Source organism: Schistocerca cancellata, chromosome 1 (genome assembly GCF_023864275.1).
Source record: "Schistocerca cancellata isolate TAMUIC-IGC-003103 chromosome 1, iqSchCanc2.1, whole genome shotgun sequence".
NCBI classification, from domain to species: Eukaryota; Metazoa; Arthropoda; class Insecta; order Orthoptera; family Acrididae; genus Schistocerca; species Schistocerca cancellata.
In genome coordinates, this window is record NC_064626.1 from 409,933,927 (window position 1) to 409,948,956 (window position 15,030).

Consider the following 15,030-nt stretch of genomic DNA (forward strand, 5'->3'; position numbering starts at 1 on the left):
ACAGATCATGAGAGTAGTGGAAGCAGCCACAGAGGGCTTCAACCACAGAGACTACTGTGGGATAGTGCTACTTGATGTAGCCAAAGCCTTCAACTCGGTATGGCATAAAGGGCTACTATACAAGATATACACACAAGGGCTCTCCAGGAGCATAGTCAGGTTAATCCAAAGCTATCTCACGAATAGAACCTTCTCTGTCAAGGGAGAAACAGCCACCTCCACCAAAAGGCGTATTGGTGCTGGGGTGCCACAGGGATCTATCCCGGGGTCCATATTGTATAGTCTGCACACTGCGGGCACTCCCACGGCCCCCGTGGTGCACACCGCACAGCACGCTGACGACACCGCCTTTTACACTCGTACTGTGAATAATAACCTGATCATTCATAGGCTACAAAGGGTTTTACCTAACACAGAAACCTGGGCCCATCGCTGGCGCATCAGCATCAATCCTGAAAAGCCACAGACTACGCTGATCACCCGGAGACTCGGGAGACGTGGACCCCTGAAACGCCCCCCCCCCCTTCACCTGCACCTACATGGATCCCGACTGCCCTGGCGCAGATTCGCCAAGTATCTTGGTGTAACCTGGGACTCGAGACTAATGTGGAAACCCCATATAGACGAGATCCACAGGAAGGTCTGTGGCAGAATGTCCATCCTATACCCAGTCCTCAATACAACCAGCTCCCTTCCCTGCTCTGTTGGACTAAACGTCTATCAGGCCCTCATATGGCCAGTAATGGAGTATATGTGCCCTGTCTGGGGATACACAGTGAAGCAGCACCTGGACAAACTACAGAGGCTGCAGAACTGCACCCTCAGGAGGGCACTGCCCCTACCCATGGGCTTCCCCATCGATGATCTGCACGCCGCTTCCGAAATCCCATTCCTTGAAGAAAGATTCCAAGATCTGGCAAGGGCTTTCTATGAGACCTCTCCCAGATCTGGAAATAATCTCATCCACTCCTTAGGTCGGTATGACATGTCCCGCGATAAGCACAAACGCCCCATCACCATCTTCGACGACTAAGTCGAAGAGAAAAATCCCAAAAATCTCCAAATCCTAATACCAATTCTTAATAAAAAAATGGTTTTAAATGGCTCTGAGCACTATGGGACTACGTAAACCTAACTAGCCGAAGGACATCACACAACACCCAGTCATCACGAATTCTTAATCCTTAAAATACCCAACATCTCGTCAACCTCAGGCAAGTACTAGACACCACCAGAACACCAACACAACACAACACACAGACAGCCAAAACAGTCAAAGACAATCACACACTTACAGGGGTACGAAGTGTAGACAACCTCCTAGATGGTGTACCCCGGGCAACGCTGTAACATGGTACAGCGGCGAAAAGTCTACACATCCACGGCGGCCGGACGCGACAATGCCTCCCGGCCCACACAGAGGCAAATAGTGCAGAGTCTTAGCATGAAGAAGCTGAACGTATGCCAGTTCAACATAGAAGGCTACACGAGGACCAAGGGAGAAATCCTCGAAAAGATCTTAACGAGAGAACGAGTAAGTGTCGTACTCTTACAAGAGACCCACCTCACAGATGAAACCATCAACCGACTCAAAATACCAGGATTTACAGCTGTGAGCTACACTGGACACGACAAACATGGCATAGCCACCCTAGTGAAGAACGAACTCCTAAGGAATTTGGACACCAAAGTGGTACCAGCAGAGCATGCGATAGGCATAAAACTTGGAGAGATGACACTGTATAATGTCTACAAACCTCCATCACAGAAATGGCCCACAGGTATCCTACCCGAGGCTAACCACCCAGCAGTTTACGCTGGCGATTTTAACTCTCAGCACACCAGGTGGGGATACCCGAGATCCACAGCTGAAGGGACTGGACTAAGTGACTGGGCAGACAACTGGGACCTACACCTCCTTTTCGACCCCAAGGACACAGCGACCTTCAAATCAAAGGCGTGGGGCACAACGTCAACACCTGACCTGACCTTCGTCACACGTGGAGCAACAGGTACCCCCGTGCGAGCTATAAGAAGGGTCCTCGAGGCGTTCCCCCAGAGCCAGCACAATCCAGTAATAGTGGAGATCGGACTATCAATCCCAGTCATAAAAAGCCCCCCAATCCCCCGGTGGAACCTGAGGAAAGCTGACTGGAATAAATACCGATCCTATGTTGAGAAAACGATAAATCGGATACCACCAAAACCTGAGAACTACAAAAGATTCGTAAACTTAGTACAAAAAGCAACCCTAAATGCAATTCCACGAGGATCGAGAAAGGAATACACCCCCTGCTGGACGAAAGAGTGTGAAACACTACTGGAGGAATATGAGAAGACTGGGGCCGAGGAGACTGCAGACCAACTGATCAACGCCATGAATGAGGAACGTATTAGTAGATGGAAGGAGGCGATGGAAAATCTAGATTTTACCCACTCCAGCAGGAAGAGCTGGGGCCTGCTAAGGAAATTAGGCGGTGCCACAGCGCCTAACAGGCCGACTCTTGGAACCAGCGCATCTGAGATTGCAGCTGTCCTGAAACAGACCTCCAAAATCCAGCTAAAAACAGCCGAAAAGAGAGAAATTTCCCAAGAGCTAAGCAGTTTATTGCTTAATAACCCAACCAACACGGGCATTGTAAAAGAAGTGGAGACAGAAGAGATATCCCAGGCGTTGAAGCTAATGAAGACAGGAAAAGCAGCCGGACCTGACAACATCCTACCAGAATTCTTAAAGGAATTGGGAACTTTAGGAAGAAGGTGGCTGGCCAAACTTTGTACGGAATGCATAAGCACGGGGGTTGTGCCTAAGGAATGGAAAGAAGCAAAAGTCATTGCAGTGCTGAAACCCGGAAAGACTGGAGATAATCCTAGGAATTACAGACCAATATCCCTGCTATGTACCTCCTATAAATTATTCGAGAGAATATTGCTGAGTAGATTAACTCCATACATCGAAGCCAACCTCCCAACATACCAAGCGGGTTTCCGAGCAGGTAGAAACTGCTGCGATCAAGTGCTGTCCCTCACAACCTATATTGAGAAAGGCTTCCAGAACAAGATGAAAACTGGCCTGGTCCTCATAGACCTCACATCAGCTTACGACACAGTATGGATTGAAGGGTTACTGCTTAAGCTAACTAGAATCATAAATTGCAAGCAGACTTACAAACTACTCAAGAACATACTAACGAACAGGAAAATTAAGGTCTCACTCCATGGTACGAACAGTAAGAGCATGGTTCTGAATAATGGTCTGCCACAGGGTTCGGCACTAGCACCCGCTCTCTTCAATCTATATATAGCTGACTTGCCAGAAACTAAATCACGCAAATTTGCATATGCAGATGACCTGGCCATCGCATATCAGAGTAAAAACTACAACGATCTCAACGAGACACTGAATACAGACCTTGAAGTCCTGAACGCCTATTACTCTAAGTGGCACCTACTTCCCAACCCCAACAAAACAACCAGCACTATAATGCACCTCAACAACAGAGAGACACACAGAAAGTTACAGATCTGTTCGAATGGCCAAAGCATAATACATGAGGATAAGCCTAAATATTTGGGAGTGAAACTAGACCGGACCCTAACGTACAGCTCACACCTCGAAGACACAAAGCAAAAACTAAAATCCCGCAATGCTATCCTTTCGAAACTGGCTGGAACAACATGGGGATGTGGAGCGAGCACTTTGAGAACTTCAGCACTAGCCCTTGTCTACAGTGTAGCTGAATACTGTTCACCAGTCTGGAGGAGAAGTGCACACGTATCTAAAGTGGATGTCCAGCTGAGGGAGACAATGCGAATAATCTCGGGAACACTCAGGGCCACCCCCTGTGCATGGCTTCCTGTACTAGCGAACATAGAGCCTCCAGAAATCAGGCGATCACAGCTAGCCCTAAAAACCTACAGGAAAATTATAGACAACCCGAACCTCCCTATCCACCAAGATCTGACACCGACACACAGGCTTAAATCCAGATCACCTTTTTGGAAAATCGGTGAAGAACTACAAGCCTTTGAGCCGAGAACGGCCTGGAACGAAGTATGGTCGGCAAGTGAATTTAAGAACAAAAACTTAGTACACGATCCGAACAAGAAGATTGATGGCTTCAAACTACCAAGAAGAGTGTGGACAGCTCTAAACCGGTTCAGAACGAATGTTGGGAGATGTAAACACCTGATGAACAAGTGGGGCCTGGCAGACAGCGCTGTATGTGAGTGCGGTGAAATACAGACAATGGACCATCTACTCGTGTGCAAAGTGTATGGCTATGGTGGTGAACTCATGGACATACATAGACTCAGTGACTCAGCCATAGAGTGGCTCAAAAAAATATCTAATATAGTGTAGAATTATATTGTTTTCTTTTTAGTATATAGTGATAAGAATATTGTAAATTATGCCTCTGTGATGCCGAACGAGTAAATAAATAAAATAAATAACACACTTACAACGCACACTGTGGAGTAAAAGCCTACAGGCTATAAACTCCTCCATACACTTCCCCAAGGAGGGTAAAGTAAAAGGTGAGAGAGAGATATCCCGACACTTCGCCTGAAGATCATGGAGACGCATTCAAACGTTGCTACAAGACGACGGCGCTACTCAGCTGACAACCCGTGAAGACTTCATATATGAAATTCACATGAGTTATCATATGTTTTTGTGTATCTTTGTTGTAGTCACCTGGTGATAGTAGTTACATAAATAACTCAGGATTCAAATATAAGAAAGTAAATATATATATAAATTCTACCATATTTGCCAGATTTATATTTTAAACTGTAATATGTATTTTAGATGGTTTAAGGCATTAGATTAAGATGACTATTCCTATGCTGCTAGTCCACACACTGTACATATTGTAGTCGAAGGTGACCAAATATAAATTTATCACTTTATCAGTACACTAGTTTTATCTCTTTTTCATACATAAGCAGGTTTCCATTCTGAAATTTGATAAAGTAGTGGGAAAATTTGACATATGTTATTAATGTTCTCGATCTAGGAATTCAATTACATATTGTACATGTTTGAAAGTCAAATTTCAGCTTGGCCTTTTATATTGTACCTTTGGTTGCTGAAGTTCACCTTTGATGTAGTTGTATTGATTGACAGATGTTTTATAGGCCATACAAATTTGAGGTTGGAATTCGTGAGGAGACGAGAGAAGTGTTATTCATTGTCTTAACAGTGAGTTAATTGTTAACAATTGTTATGTGTTCAGTCGCGCATGCCTACCAGAAATTGTCTTTTGGAAAAATCCTCTATTCTTCAGTGCGATGTGTATGTTCCTAATTCGGAAAGGAAAGTGCTGTTGTGCATTCCGTGAATTTACCAGATATTTGACAAGTGTCATTAAAGGTGTTGAAACGTCTTGCTCACGTATGAGAGTACAGCGAGAGCCGCGCAAAAACGAATTGTCATATGGGTGTCAGTGATGCATTAACCAATGGAATGTTTGTGTGCATATCTTCCATTGGGTCTGTTTAGTTGATTTAATGCATTTTGTTCTTCGTTTGACGTAGCTTAACCTGAACGAAATGGTAAGCAGCAGCCCTTTTTATTATTATTACTTATTTTGCGGTATCTTCTACCTTGAGACACATTGGTTTGTGTTGTGTTCGAAGGTTGACATATCGTTAGCTGAGGACATGGAAGCATCACGAGACTAGTGTGGCCTGTACGCCTCCCCGAACTCCAGATGGTACATGTGAGAGTAATATGAAATTTATCTTGCTGTCAGGCAATTACGAGTACGTAAGTTTAGTGTATGCGAAAACTGCAGGGCGTGTCATGGTTCAAATTAACGGCAGATGTCTATGTAATTGGCAGAGTAACAATGCTTTCATGTCAGAGGAAGATACGGACTTTCTAAGTTCCTTTAAGATCATGCATGGAAGGTTAAGTTAAACATGTTTTGTACCAGACGTCGAGATGTGTCGCTAGCGCTCTCCATGTATTTTCGTAGTGCAGGTTGCGTTACTAAAACGAACGGTGCCATCTGCTTGAGAGTATACGTTATAACATGACTACAAAGATCTTAACATTGTGAAACATTTCCTCAGATACGTCCAAGGGGAAACAGTAGATATATTTCATGCGGTCACTTGAGTATGCAATGGCATGCCACAGGAGGAAGTACTGTAATGTTTGGCATTTGTTGTAGGTCCTATATGATATGCTCTAAACTTGCATAATGGAATGTTGTGATAATGTGTAGTGAGAGAGCTTTTTGTGCAGCATAAACACCAAATTATTCATGTATGCAGTGTAATCATGATCCTTGTTTTCTCCTACTCTCATCCCCCTTCATCTCCCACACTTCACTGTATTTATTACATAATGTCATTTGCTCTCTATAACCTTTTTAACTGTCTGTTGCAGGTATTCAACAATTAAAGAATGGTTAAGTGATAGTAGTGAATCACAGCTTCACACTAAGATTTTAACAGAAATATTTACAAATAATTAAATGTTAAAATGCTCTCGAGGAAAAACAGAGATTTGAGAACTATCAAGGAAGGTGTAGTTGGAAAATATGTCAAGAAAGAAACACCTCCAGAAATGCCCAGTGAGTAAATACCAATATGCACTTTCTCTGTACGTTTGTTTGTTGAGTTATAAGTGTGAAATACGTGGTTTGTTTGCAGTAATCAATGTATGGACGACGGAGCCCACCAAGAAGTCACATAGACGGATTAACCAGAGTCCTTCACCAACCACAGTAAGCAGACACTTTTGTATGAGCAAATTGTTTGCGAGCAATAGAAGCCTAAGTTTGTTCTGTATGAGGCTGCTTAAAAAAAGATTTTTTTTTTTTTAAATACTGCTTGTGGCACTTTTTACATTTCTTCTATTTTATGTGAAACTGTGTTGATTTGCACAGTGCACTTTCAAGATAGTTGTAGAAAAAATAAACTATGCTCATAAATGTCTATGAGTGAAGGATAAGGAGAGTGTGGCATGCAGATATTAAGAAAAGTAAATTGGAGATCATAAAACAGGAACAATAGAATACTTGCTTTTTCAAGACCAATCTGGATATGTGGTGGAGCTGTGATAATCACCAGAAGAGTATAAAAAAAAATTGAAATCTGTAACCAGTTGTAAATTATAGTCACATGACACATTTAAAGGATTAACTGCTCATTGTTAAGTACTATTTGTATACCTGAAGGTAAGACATTAAACATGTGATATTTTGTATGTTCCTGTTAAGTTATTTGTAACTGGTTCAGATCCATTTAGTAAGATGAAAACATTGTCTTGCCCGCAGGTAAAAGAGAGAAGCTTCAGCTTCTGCTTTTACAGTTATAAATTCTATTTTTTCCGTCCACTTCCAAAATACTAGGGTGGAATGTCTGTGTGGTTACACACGTTTCATCAAGGAAAAAAATCATTGTTGTCTGTGTACTATGGGTATTTCAGTTTTCCTTTTTGGAAAAATGATCTCCATTTTGGTGGTTTTTTTTTTTTTTTCCTGTGAGGAGAAGATGGAGAGAGGTATTCTTTTGCCCTTTTCATCTTCTTCTTCTTCTTCTTCTTCTGTACAGCCAGTGATTCACACAGTTTCCTTCTATTTTTATTTTTGGTGTCAGTGCCTTTGTACAGAACATTTTCTTATTAATTTATCTGTAAGGAGCTAAAAGTATTATTCCTGAAGGCTTTTTTGACACCTTGCAGAAACACTTATGTACAAAGGCTCAGTTGTACAGGTCATTACTGCAGTGGTGCAGATTCCTAGCATACCATGTGAAATTCTAATTGTGTATACAGGACTGCACAGTCCCTCACTGTGATGGAACATTTTGTTGTGGCTACAAGCACTGGTCACTCTGTCAATTATGGTCATTAGTAATATGCATCATGGAAGGAAATGAGACACCTGTAACCTCTCCCTTCACATTTCTTTTGTGAGTAGGTATGTGGTCACCATGGGGCCTCCAACCCATACAGCACTAATCCCCTCCCCATGCTGTGAGTCTATCCTTCTACTATTCTTTTTTCCTCTCTGTCTTTCCATTGGATGGTCTTCTAGGTACCAATTGTGCTTGGATCTGGTTTGTGATTTAGGCACTGTTTTCTTCCCTCCGGCATTCTCATTCTACATCTGTTGAACTACGTGGTCCCCTTGTTGAGTCTGACATGCTACTCCTCTCCGGAATTTTACAGAAATGCTGACCATGCAGAGAAGAGGGCCCTAGGATAATCATATTGATACAGGCGCCTATACCTTAGCCTTTGAAGCGAATGTCCTCCCGGAGACAGTTGACATCATAGTGTACAAATTGACATGAAACTGTTTTTCTCACAGCCTATGAGGTACTTCAGGCATTAAGACGTTGGGCATATGTCATTCTGCTGCACAGCAGACCCTTAATGCTGCAGCTGTGAGTGAACACTCCAGAAAGATAGTCCTTGTGAACATCGACTTTTGTGTGTCAACTGTGTGGGACATCACCCTCCACATTTGCAAGTTTGCCCATTTTTCAAGAAAGAACAGAAATTCCAGGAATACAGATCTGTTGATCATCTGAGGCATGGAAGAACTATGAATGCCTAGACCCTGTGGATATGACGATCAATTATGCTAACATCATAACATCGCCCCAATCTCAACCATCCCCAAACCACATCTCCCACCACCCTCCCCTCTCATGGTTCCCACAGTACCTTCTTTGGGAATCGCTTTCCACACCTGGCTGAAGAAGCATCCTCCTTTGGCATCTATCAGTGACAGGGTTGCTCCTTGGGATCCCTGTCCCCAGCAACACCTGAACTGGAGGCCTGACAAAAAACAATGGCTGAAGGAGCCATGACCTGTGAGTCCCAGCTCTGTCCACTCTTAACTTGTCGCTCCGCTTAATGCAGATAGTCCCTTGAATGAACCTTACCCTTCAAAGGTAAGGTCATCAAAGTTTACAAAGGAAGAGAATAAGAAATGATACAAAGGTCCTCCAGTGCCCCCAGAGGTTCCACATCCTCCCACATGGTCAGATTCTTAGCCCGTGTTTGTGGATGTGTTTTCATCTCCACTGGTGACAGGCAGTGATTCTACAGCACGATCATTCCTCCTGGCCCTTTCACACCTAACCCGGCCACCAGTAACATGATCATTTGGTGGAATTGTAGCGGGTACTGCTGTCACCTGCTGGAGCTACACTACCTTTATTTCCTCGTCTTCTGTAGCTTGTATTGCTCTCCATGTAACATACTTTGCTGGTGACCATTATCCAACACTCCGTGGTTATTGTGCACACTATCGGAACCTTGCAGATCCCAAGGTGTTCTGTACTTTGGTTCGTAAAGATGTTGTCAGTGAATGGATTCTCCTTTGCATCTTGTTGGAGGCAGTAGTAGTGGGGGTGCAAACCACCTCATCAATTACCATTTACAGTGTTTACCTATCTCCAGGCAGACCACATACTTGTGTTTTTGAATTGACCACATTAATTCAAAATCTTACCATCCTCCTCCCCCACCCCTGTTCTCCTGCTTGGGGACTTTAATGCGAACCACTTCCTGTGGTGGAGTACCACTTTGCTTGCTTGGGGCCGTCTAATTGACCAGCTTCTCATAGACCGTGGTCTGTGCCGCCTCAGTGGTGGTTTTCCTACCCACTTCAGTGCCGTGCATGACACATTTTGAGCTATCAATCTGATGATCTCTTCCCCTAATCTTGTGGGTTTGCTATATTGGTCACTACACGACAACCTTTGAGACAATGACCATTTTCCGCTGATCCTGTCTATTCCTTGCCATCACAAGAAAGACCGACAACCACATTGGGCACGTTACAGAGCCAACTGGCCTTTGTATGCCTCTGATGTTAAATTTGCTCTCTTGTCATATTGCATTGATAAGCTTGTGCAAGGCATCTCAGATGTGATTATGGATGCCACTGGAACTGCTATTCCCTTTTCTACAGGGGATTGAGGATCTCCAGCTGTATGCTAAGTCTTGGGGTTCCCCAACCCTACCTCCTTGACGAGGGTACTCTTGGATCCCTCTTCAATTGCTTTTATATTCAGTTTGTCTCCTTTCTGCTACACCCAGTTTTCTATTTTGGGTGTCAAACTTTGTTGAATAGTGGACACTCTTGACTGTAATGGATCAGAAATGGGACAGCTGTGGGTGAGACATTTCCTGCAGCGTGCAGAGCCCTGGTGACATCCACATGCTGACTTCCCTATCTCCTCCATCTTACTTTGACTTATTGACAGTACAAACTATGTCCATTACATTTTTAGCATTCTTGCTTTTACTGTTATAGATATCTCGACTAGATCAGAAAACATTCTTGGTGGACATGTCTACTTCTGGGTGCACCACTCTTGGATTGAGAGATTCCTTCTTGTTTGGTTCCTTATCCTCCCTCCACCAACCAGCCAACCAACCATTTGGTTTAATAGTACCTGTTCAAAGAAGCTTGGGGAAACAGTTTGTTACACTCTTGCTTCAAAAGAGAATGTAAGGAAATTGATAAAGGAAAGCTGACAACTTGTGCATACATAACAATGACTGTGTGTGGTATTATATCCATAAGTAAATTGTAGGAAGTTCTGATTCTACATAAAGAGAATGGATTGATACAAATTTTCCATCTAGTTTGCCATTAGTCATTGTGATGAATGAAATTGAAGGCAACAGACAGAAACCAGAAATATTAAATACCAAATTTAAAATGCGTGCAGTTCTAAGACTCTTACTGGTAATTCACACATTGCCAAATGAGTGGTTTTGAAGCGTGCACTCCCAGTTTTGAAAAATAGTTGAGACTATTCAGAGAGAGAATGAGTTGTCAATTCCCTGTGGAATCCCTATTACATTGTACAGTGAATGTCCCACTGAATTACCCATTTCCTGCTAAAAACTTATTTGGAAACTTGCGTAGTGCAATTTTTGGTGATGGTAGAACAGGTGTCGGACGATCCCATCAAATATGAGTGATAAAAATACATCCACAGAATTAGCCAATTTTACCTAATATTTACATTTTGAAGGATGACCCATCATACTTTAAGCTCGAATATTGATATTTGTAGAGGAAGAAAAGCTTCACTCCATCAGTACTTTTTTACGAAAATACACTCATGCTCATGAATGGAGGATAATGGCAGATTGTGGTGCCACACAACGTGGCACTACACAAAACTGGCATTAATAGCATAGGCACATAGGGAACTCACGTGACACAGTTCTGTAAGTCCATGGTATTGGTGATAAGGTGAGAAAACTGTCCCAAACCACATGTGCTACAAAACGCCACTGTTTCCTGTGCATGTACCTTGACGACAACAATATGGGATATGATCACCATGCACATGTACACAGGCCGCGCAACAGGTTGGCATACTCTGGATCAGGTGGTCGAGCAGCTGCTGGGGTATAGCCTCCCATTCTTGCACCAGTGCCTGTCAGAGCTCCTGAAGTGTCATAGGGATTTGAAGATGTGCAGCGATACGTCGACCGAGAGCATCCCAGGCATGCTCGACGGGGTTTAGGTCTGGAGAACAGGCAGGCCACTCCATTTGCCTGATATCTTCTGTTTCAAGGTACTCCTCCATGATGGCAGCTCGGTGGGGCCGTGCATTATCATCCATCAGGTGGAATGTGAGACCCACTGCACCCCTGAAAAGGCAGACATACTGGTGCAAAATGACGTACTGATACACCTGACCTGTTACATTTCCTCTTTCAAAGACATGTAGGAGTGAATGTGCACCAATCATAATCCCACCCCACACCATCAGATCATGACCTCCATACAGGTCCCTTTCAAGGACATTAAGGGGTTGGTATCTGGTTCCTGGTTCACGCCGGATGAGAACCCGGCGAGAATCACTGTTCAGACTATACCCGGACTCATCCATGAACATAACCTAGGACCACTGTTCCAGTGACCATGTACTGTGTTCTTGACACCAGGATTTATGGGCTCTCCTGTGACCAGGGGTCAGTGGAATGCACCTGGCAGGTCTCCAGGCGAATAAACCATGTCTGTTTAGTCGTCTGTAGACTGTGTGTCTGGAGACAACTGTTCTAGTGGCTGCGGTAAGGTCCCGAGCAAGGCTACCTGCAGTACTCTGTGACTGTCTGCTGCCACTGATGGTGAGATATCGGTCTCCTTGTGGTGGTGTACACTGTGGACGTCCCATACTGTAGCGCCTGCACACATTTCCTGTCTGCTGGAATCGTTGCCATAATCTTGAGATCATGCTTTGTGGCACAGGGAGAGCCTGAGCTACGACCTCCTGTGTTTGACTAGGCTCCAGCTGCCCTAGTATTCTACCCCTCATAACATCATCCATATGTGTTCTTTGAGACATTTTCAACACATATTCACCATTGGTACGTCTGAAAATGCTTACTATCTGCACTGAACTCTGACATGCACCAACACACCTCTGCATATATGGACTGATGCCAGCGCCCCCATGAGATGACCACAAGTCAAATGCACCATATGGTCATACCCCGAGGAGATTTAAACCCACAAACCACCCACCAGAGCATTGTTTCACCATGTTTCAGCATTGTCATTAATTTATGAGTATGAGTGCAGATAGTTTGAAATTCATATGACTTGTCTACAGACGAAATTTTCCAAGTATTTAATGCAAGTGAATGGGGAGTTTGTCAGTCTGATCATACCAAGTTTTTTTATGAATGTATGAGAGTGCTATACAACATGACAGATTTTCAGTTGAGACAAATAATATTTACTCCAATGGAAACATAGATTGTTCTCAGTATACCTAAATTATTTATTAGATAGGGTCAGCAGCTCTGACAATATGTTCATTTATTATTCTGCTGTCTACAAGACAGTGTCATCATTGTATGACCCAAAGAGAATGCATGATGACGTGGAACATGTTTCCACTTGTACTGAATGGCGGTTCTTTAAACGTGGACCAATGACCATGACAGAGAGAATCCATATTATCCAAATAAATAATCAGTTGTTAAATTCCGGAGCTGGTCTTATCATTCAAATACTTTTGGATAATACAAGGTGTTCTGAAATCTCATGAAACACTTTTATTGGAATTTTTTGGAGATTGTGATGAGTCTGTGAAGAAAATCATAAACAGGATGCTAGAAAGACTTATTCTAGGGTACCATAGAAAGATTTAGAGCTCTTAGTTAATAGCTGTGACAGCTGACTTCGAAAAAATTCAGACATTCTGCTAGGATTGTAATGGGTTACGGGGATTCTGAAAAAATATGGAAGGGCTTTGGGAACTTACATACCAATTGTGGTAGAATGAATCTGCTTTTGAGAAAGACTGTGAAACAGTTCTGCATTTGTAGATATGTTGCACTTGTGAGGAAAACATGTGGCAGATTAAGGTGCATACTAAAGAATAGAGACTGTCATCTTTCCTCTTGCTTCATAGTATAAAATAATGTGGCAGAAAAGTTAAAATTGATATGAAGAACTCTTTGCCACACACTGTACTGTAGCTTGCAGACTTCGTAAACAGTGTTCAGTGATGATTCATTTTGTGCCCCTGGTAGAATTGTTTGTCTTGCCATCTACATTCCCATGCTTTTATCATTGTTGATTCTTTGGCTTTAGGGACACCTCATACCCAGGGAGCAAGAGTGTTCAAACATTCCTTCACCAACCACTTTTTTGAAGCCTGTTTACCAAATGAGTAAGATTCCATCTCCTGAAAGTCTTTAAGTTGTCAATATCGTTAATCAAAATTGAATAAGTTAGATTGTAGGAGAATTAGGTTAGTACTAAAAATGCTAACTGCAAGACCATGGCGATAGGACTTGCAAACCATAAGTTTCTGTGTATAAGCATAGGAAATACAGTCAGTCTAAGAAAATATTCTCATGTTCACTCAGATGAAAGCATATTATTAGGTTGATGCACAGGTGTGTAGGTTTTTTTTTGTATTCCAGTCGCTATGGGTTTGCTTATCAGTTGTCATTTTTTATTTGTAGTTCTCTGTTAATGTTTGAGTTTACATATTATCATGTGACGATAGTGAGTGGAGTTGTAGTCACTAGAAAATGGAGAAATCTGAACATTTCTGACACATTCTTCTGTTTTGAGTTCAACAGAGGATGACAGCGGCGAAGGCAGCACCGTGTATGAGGATAATGCCATTGGACAGAGCATGGCAAGGAAATGGTTTTCTCTGTTTGAGGAGGATCTTTTTGACATTAGTGACTCTCCACACTCAGGAAGACCTTCGGGGTTTGATGAATATCGTTTAACTGCGCTAATTCAGAATGATCCATGTCAGTGTGCTAGAGAATTGTCAAATGTGATGAACTATGATCATTCCATCATTTGTGATACTTGCACGCAGTGGGGAAGGCTCAAAAATTGGGTGTGTGGGTACTGCATGCTCTAAGTCAAAATCACATAAATCAGCAGGTGGGCATATGTGTATCTCTGCTTGCTCGTCATCAGTTGACTCGTGAACAACACCAACCATTCCAGTCATGTATCATTTTCGGTACTGGTGATGAGAAATGGTGCCTTTATGCTAACATAAGGAAAAGAAAGGAATGGTTGAGCTCAAATAAAGCAGTAACTCGCTGTACAAAGGCCTGTTCTCATCCACAAAAGATAATGGTATGCATCTGGTGGAACAGCAACGGTATGCTGTACTATGATTGCTTCCCTGAGGTGTAATCATCACTGCTGACGTTTATTGTCAACAGCTGGGGTGTCTTGCAGGCACAATCCAAGCACAGTGATGAAGAAGACTGCGTGAAGTGATGGTACTCCACAATAATGCCTGCCCACATTCTGCTAGACTGACAAAAAACACTATACAGGAGTTGGGTTGGGAATTTTTTCTGCACCCACGTTATTCACCTGATCTTGCACTCTGATTTTCACCTTTACCACTCTATCGAACAACCTTCAAGGAACTTCCTTTCTGGATGACAGGGTGCTCCAAACATCACTCAGTGAATTCTTTGCCTCAAAACTATGTGAGTAGTTGTAGAATCAGAAAGTAACCCCTGTGTTGGCAGACTGT

At 42.9% G+C, this 15,030-nt stretch overlaps 1 protein-coding gene across 1 annotated transcript in view; it reads left to right on the top strand.

The window, feature by feature from the left end:
• Positions 1-5,097: 5,097 nt before the first annotated feature.
• LOC126161560 (scaffold protein salvador) overlaps positions 5,098-15,030 on the top strand; it is a 54,933-nt gene continuing 45,000 nt past the window's right edge. Inside the window, exons 1-3 of the mRNA XM_049917501.1 lie at positions 5,098-5,206; positions 6,401-6,587; positions 6,667-6,740. Of these exons, the coding sequence (XP_049773458.1) occupies positions 6,497-6,587; positions 6,667-6,740 (165 nt within the window). The 5' untranslated portion in view covers positions 5,098-5,206; positions 6,401-6,496. The remainder of the gene's footprint in view (positions 5,207-6,400; positions 6,588-6,666; positions 6,741-15,030) is intronic.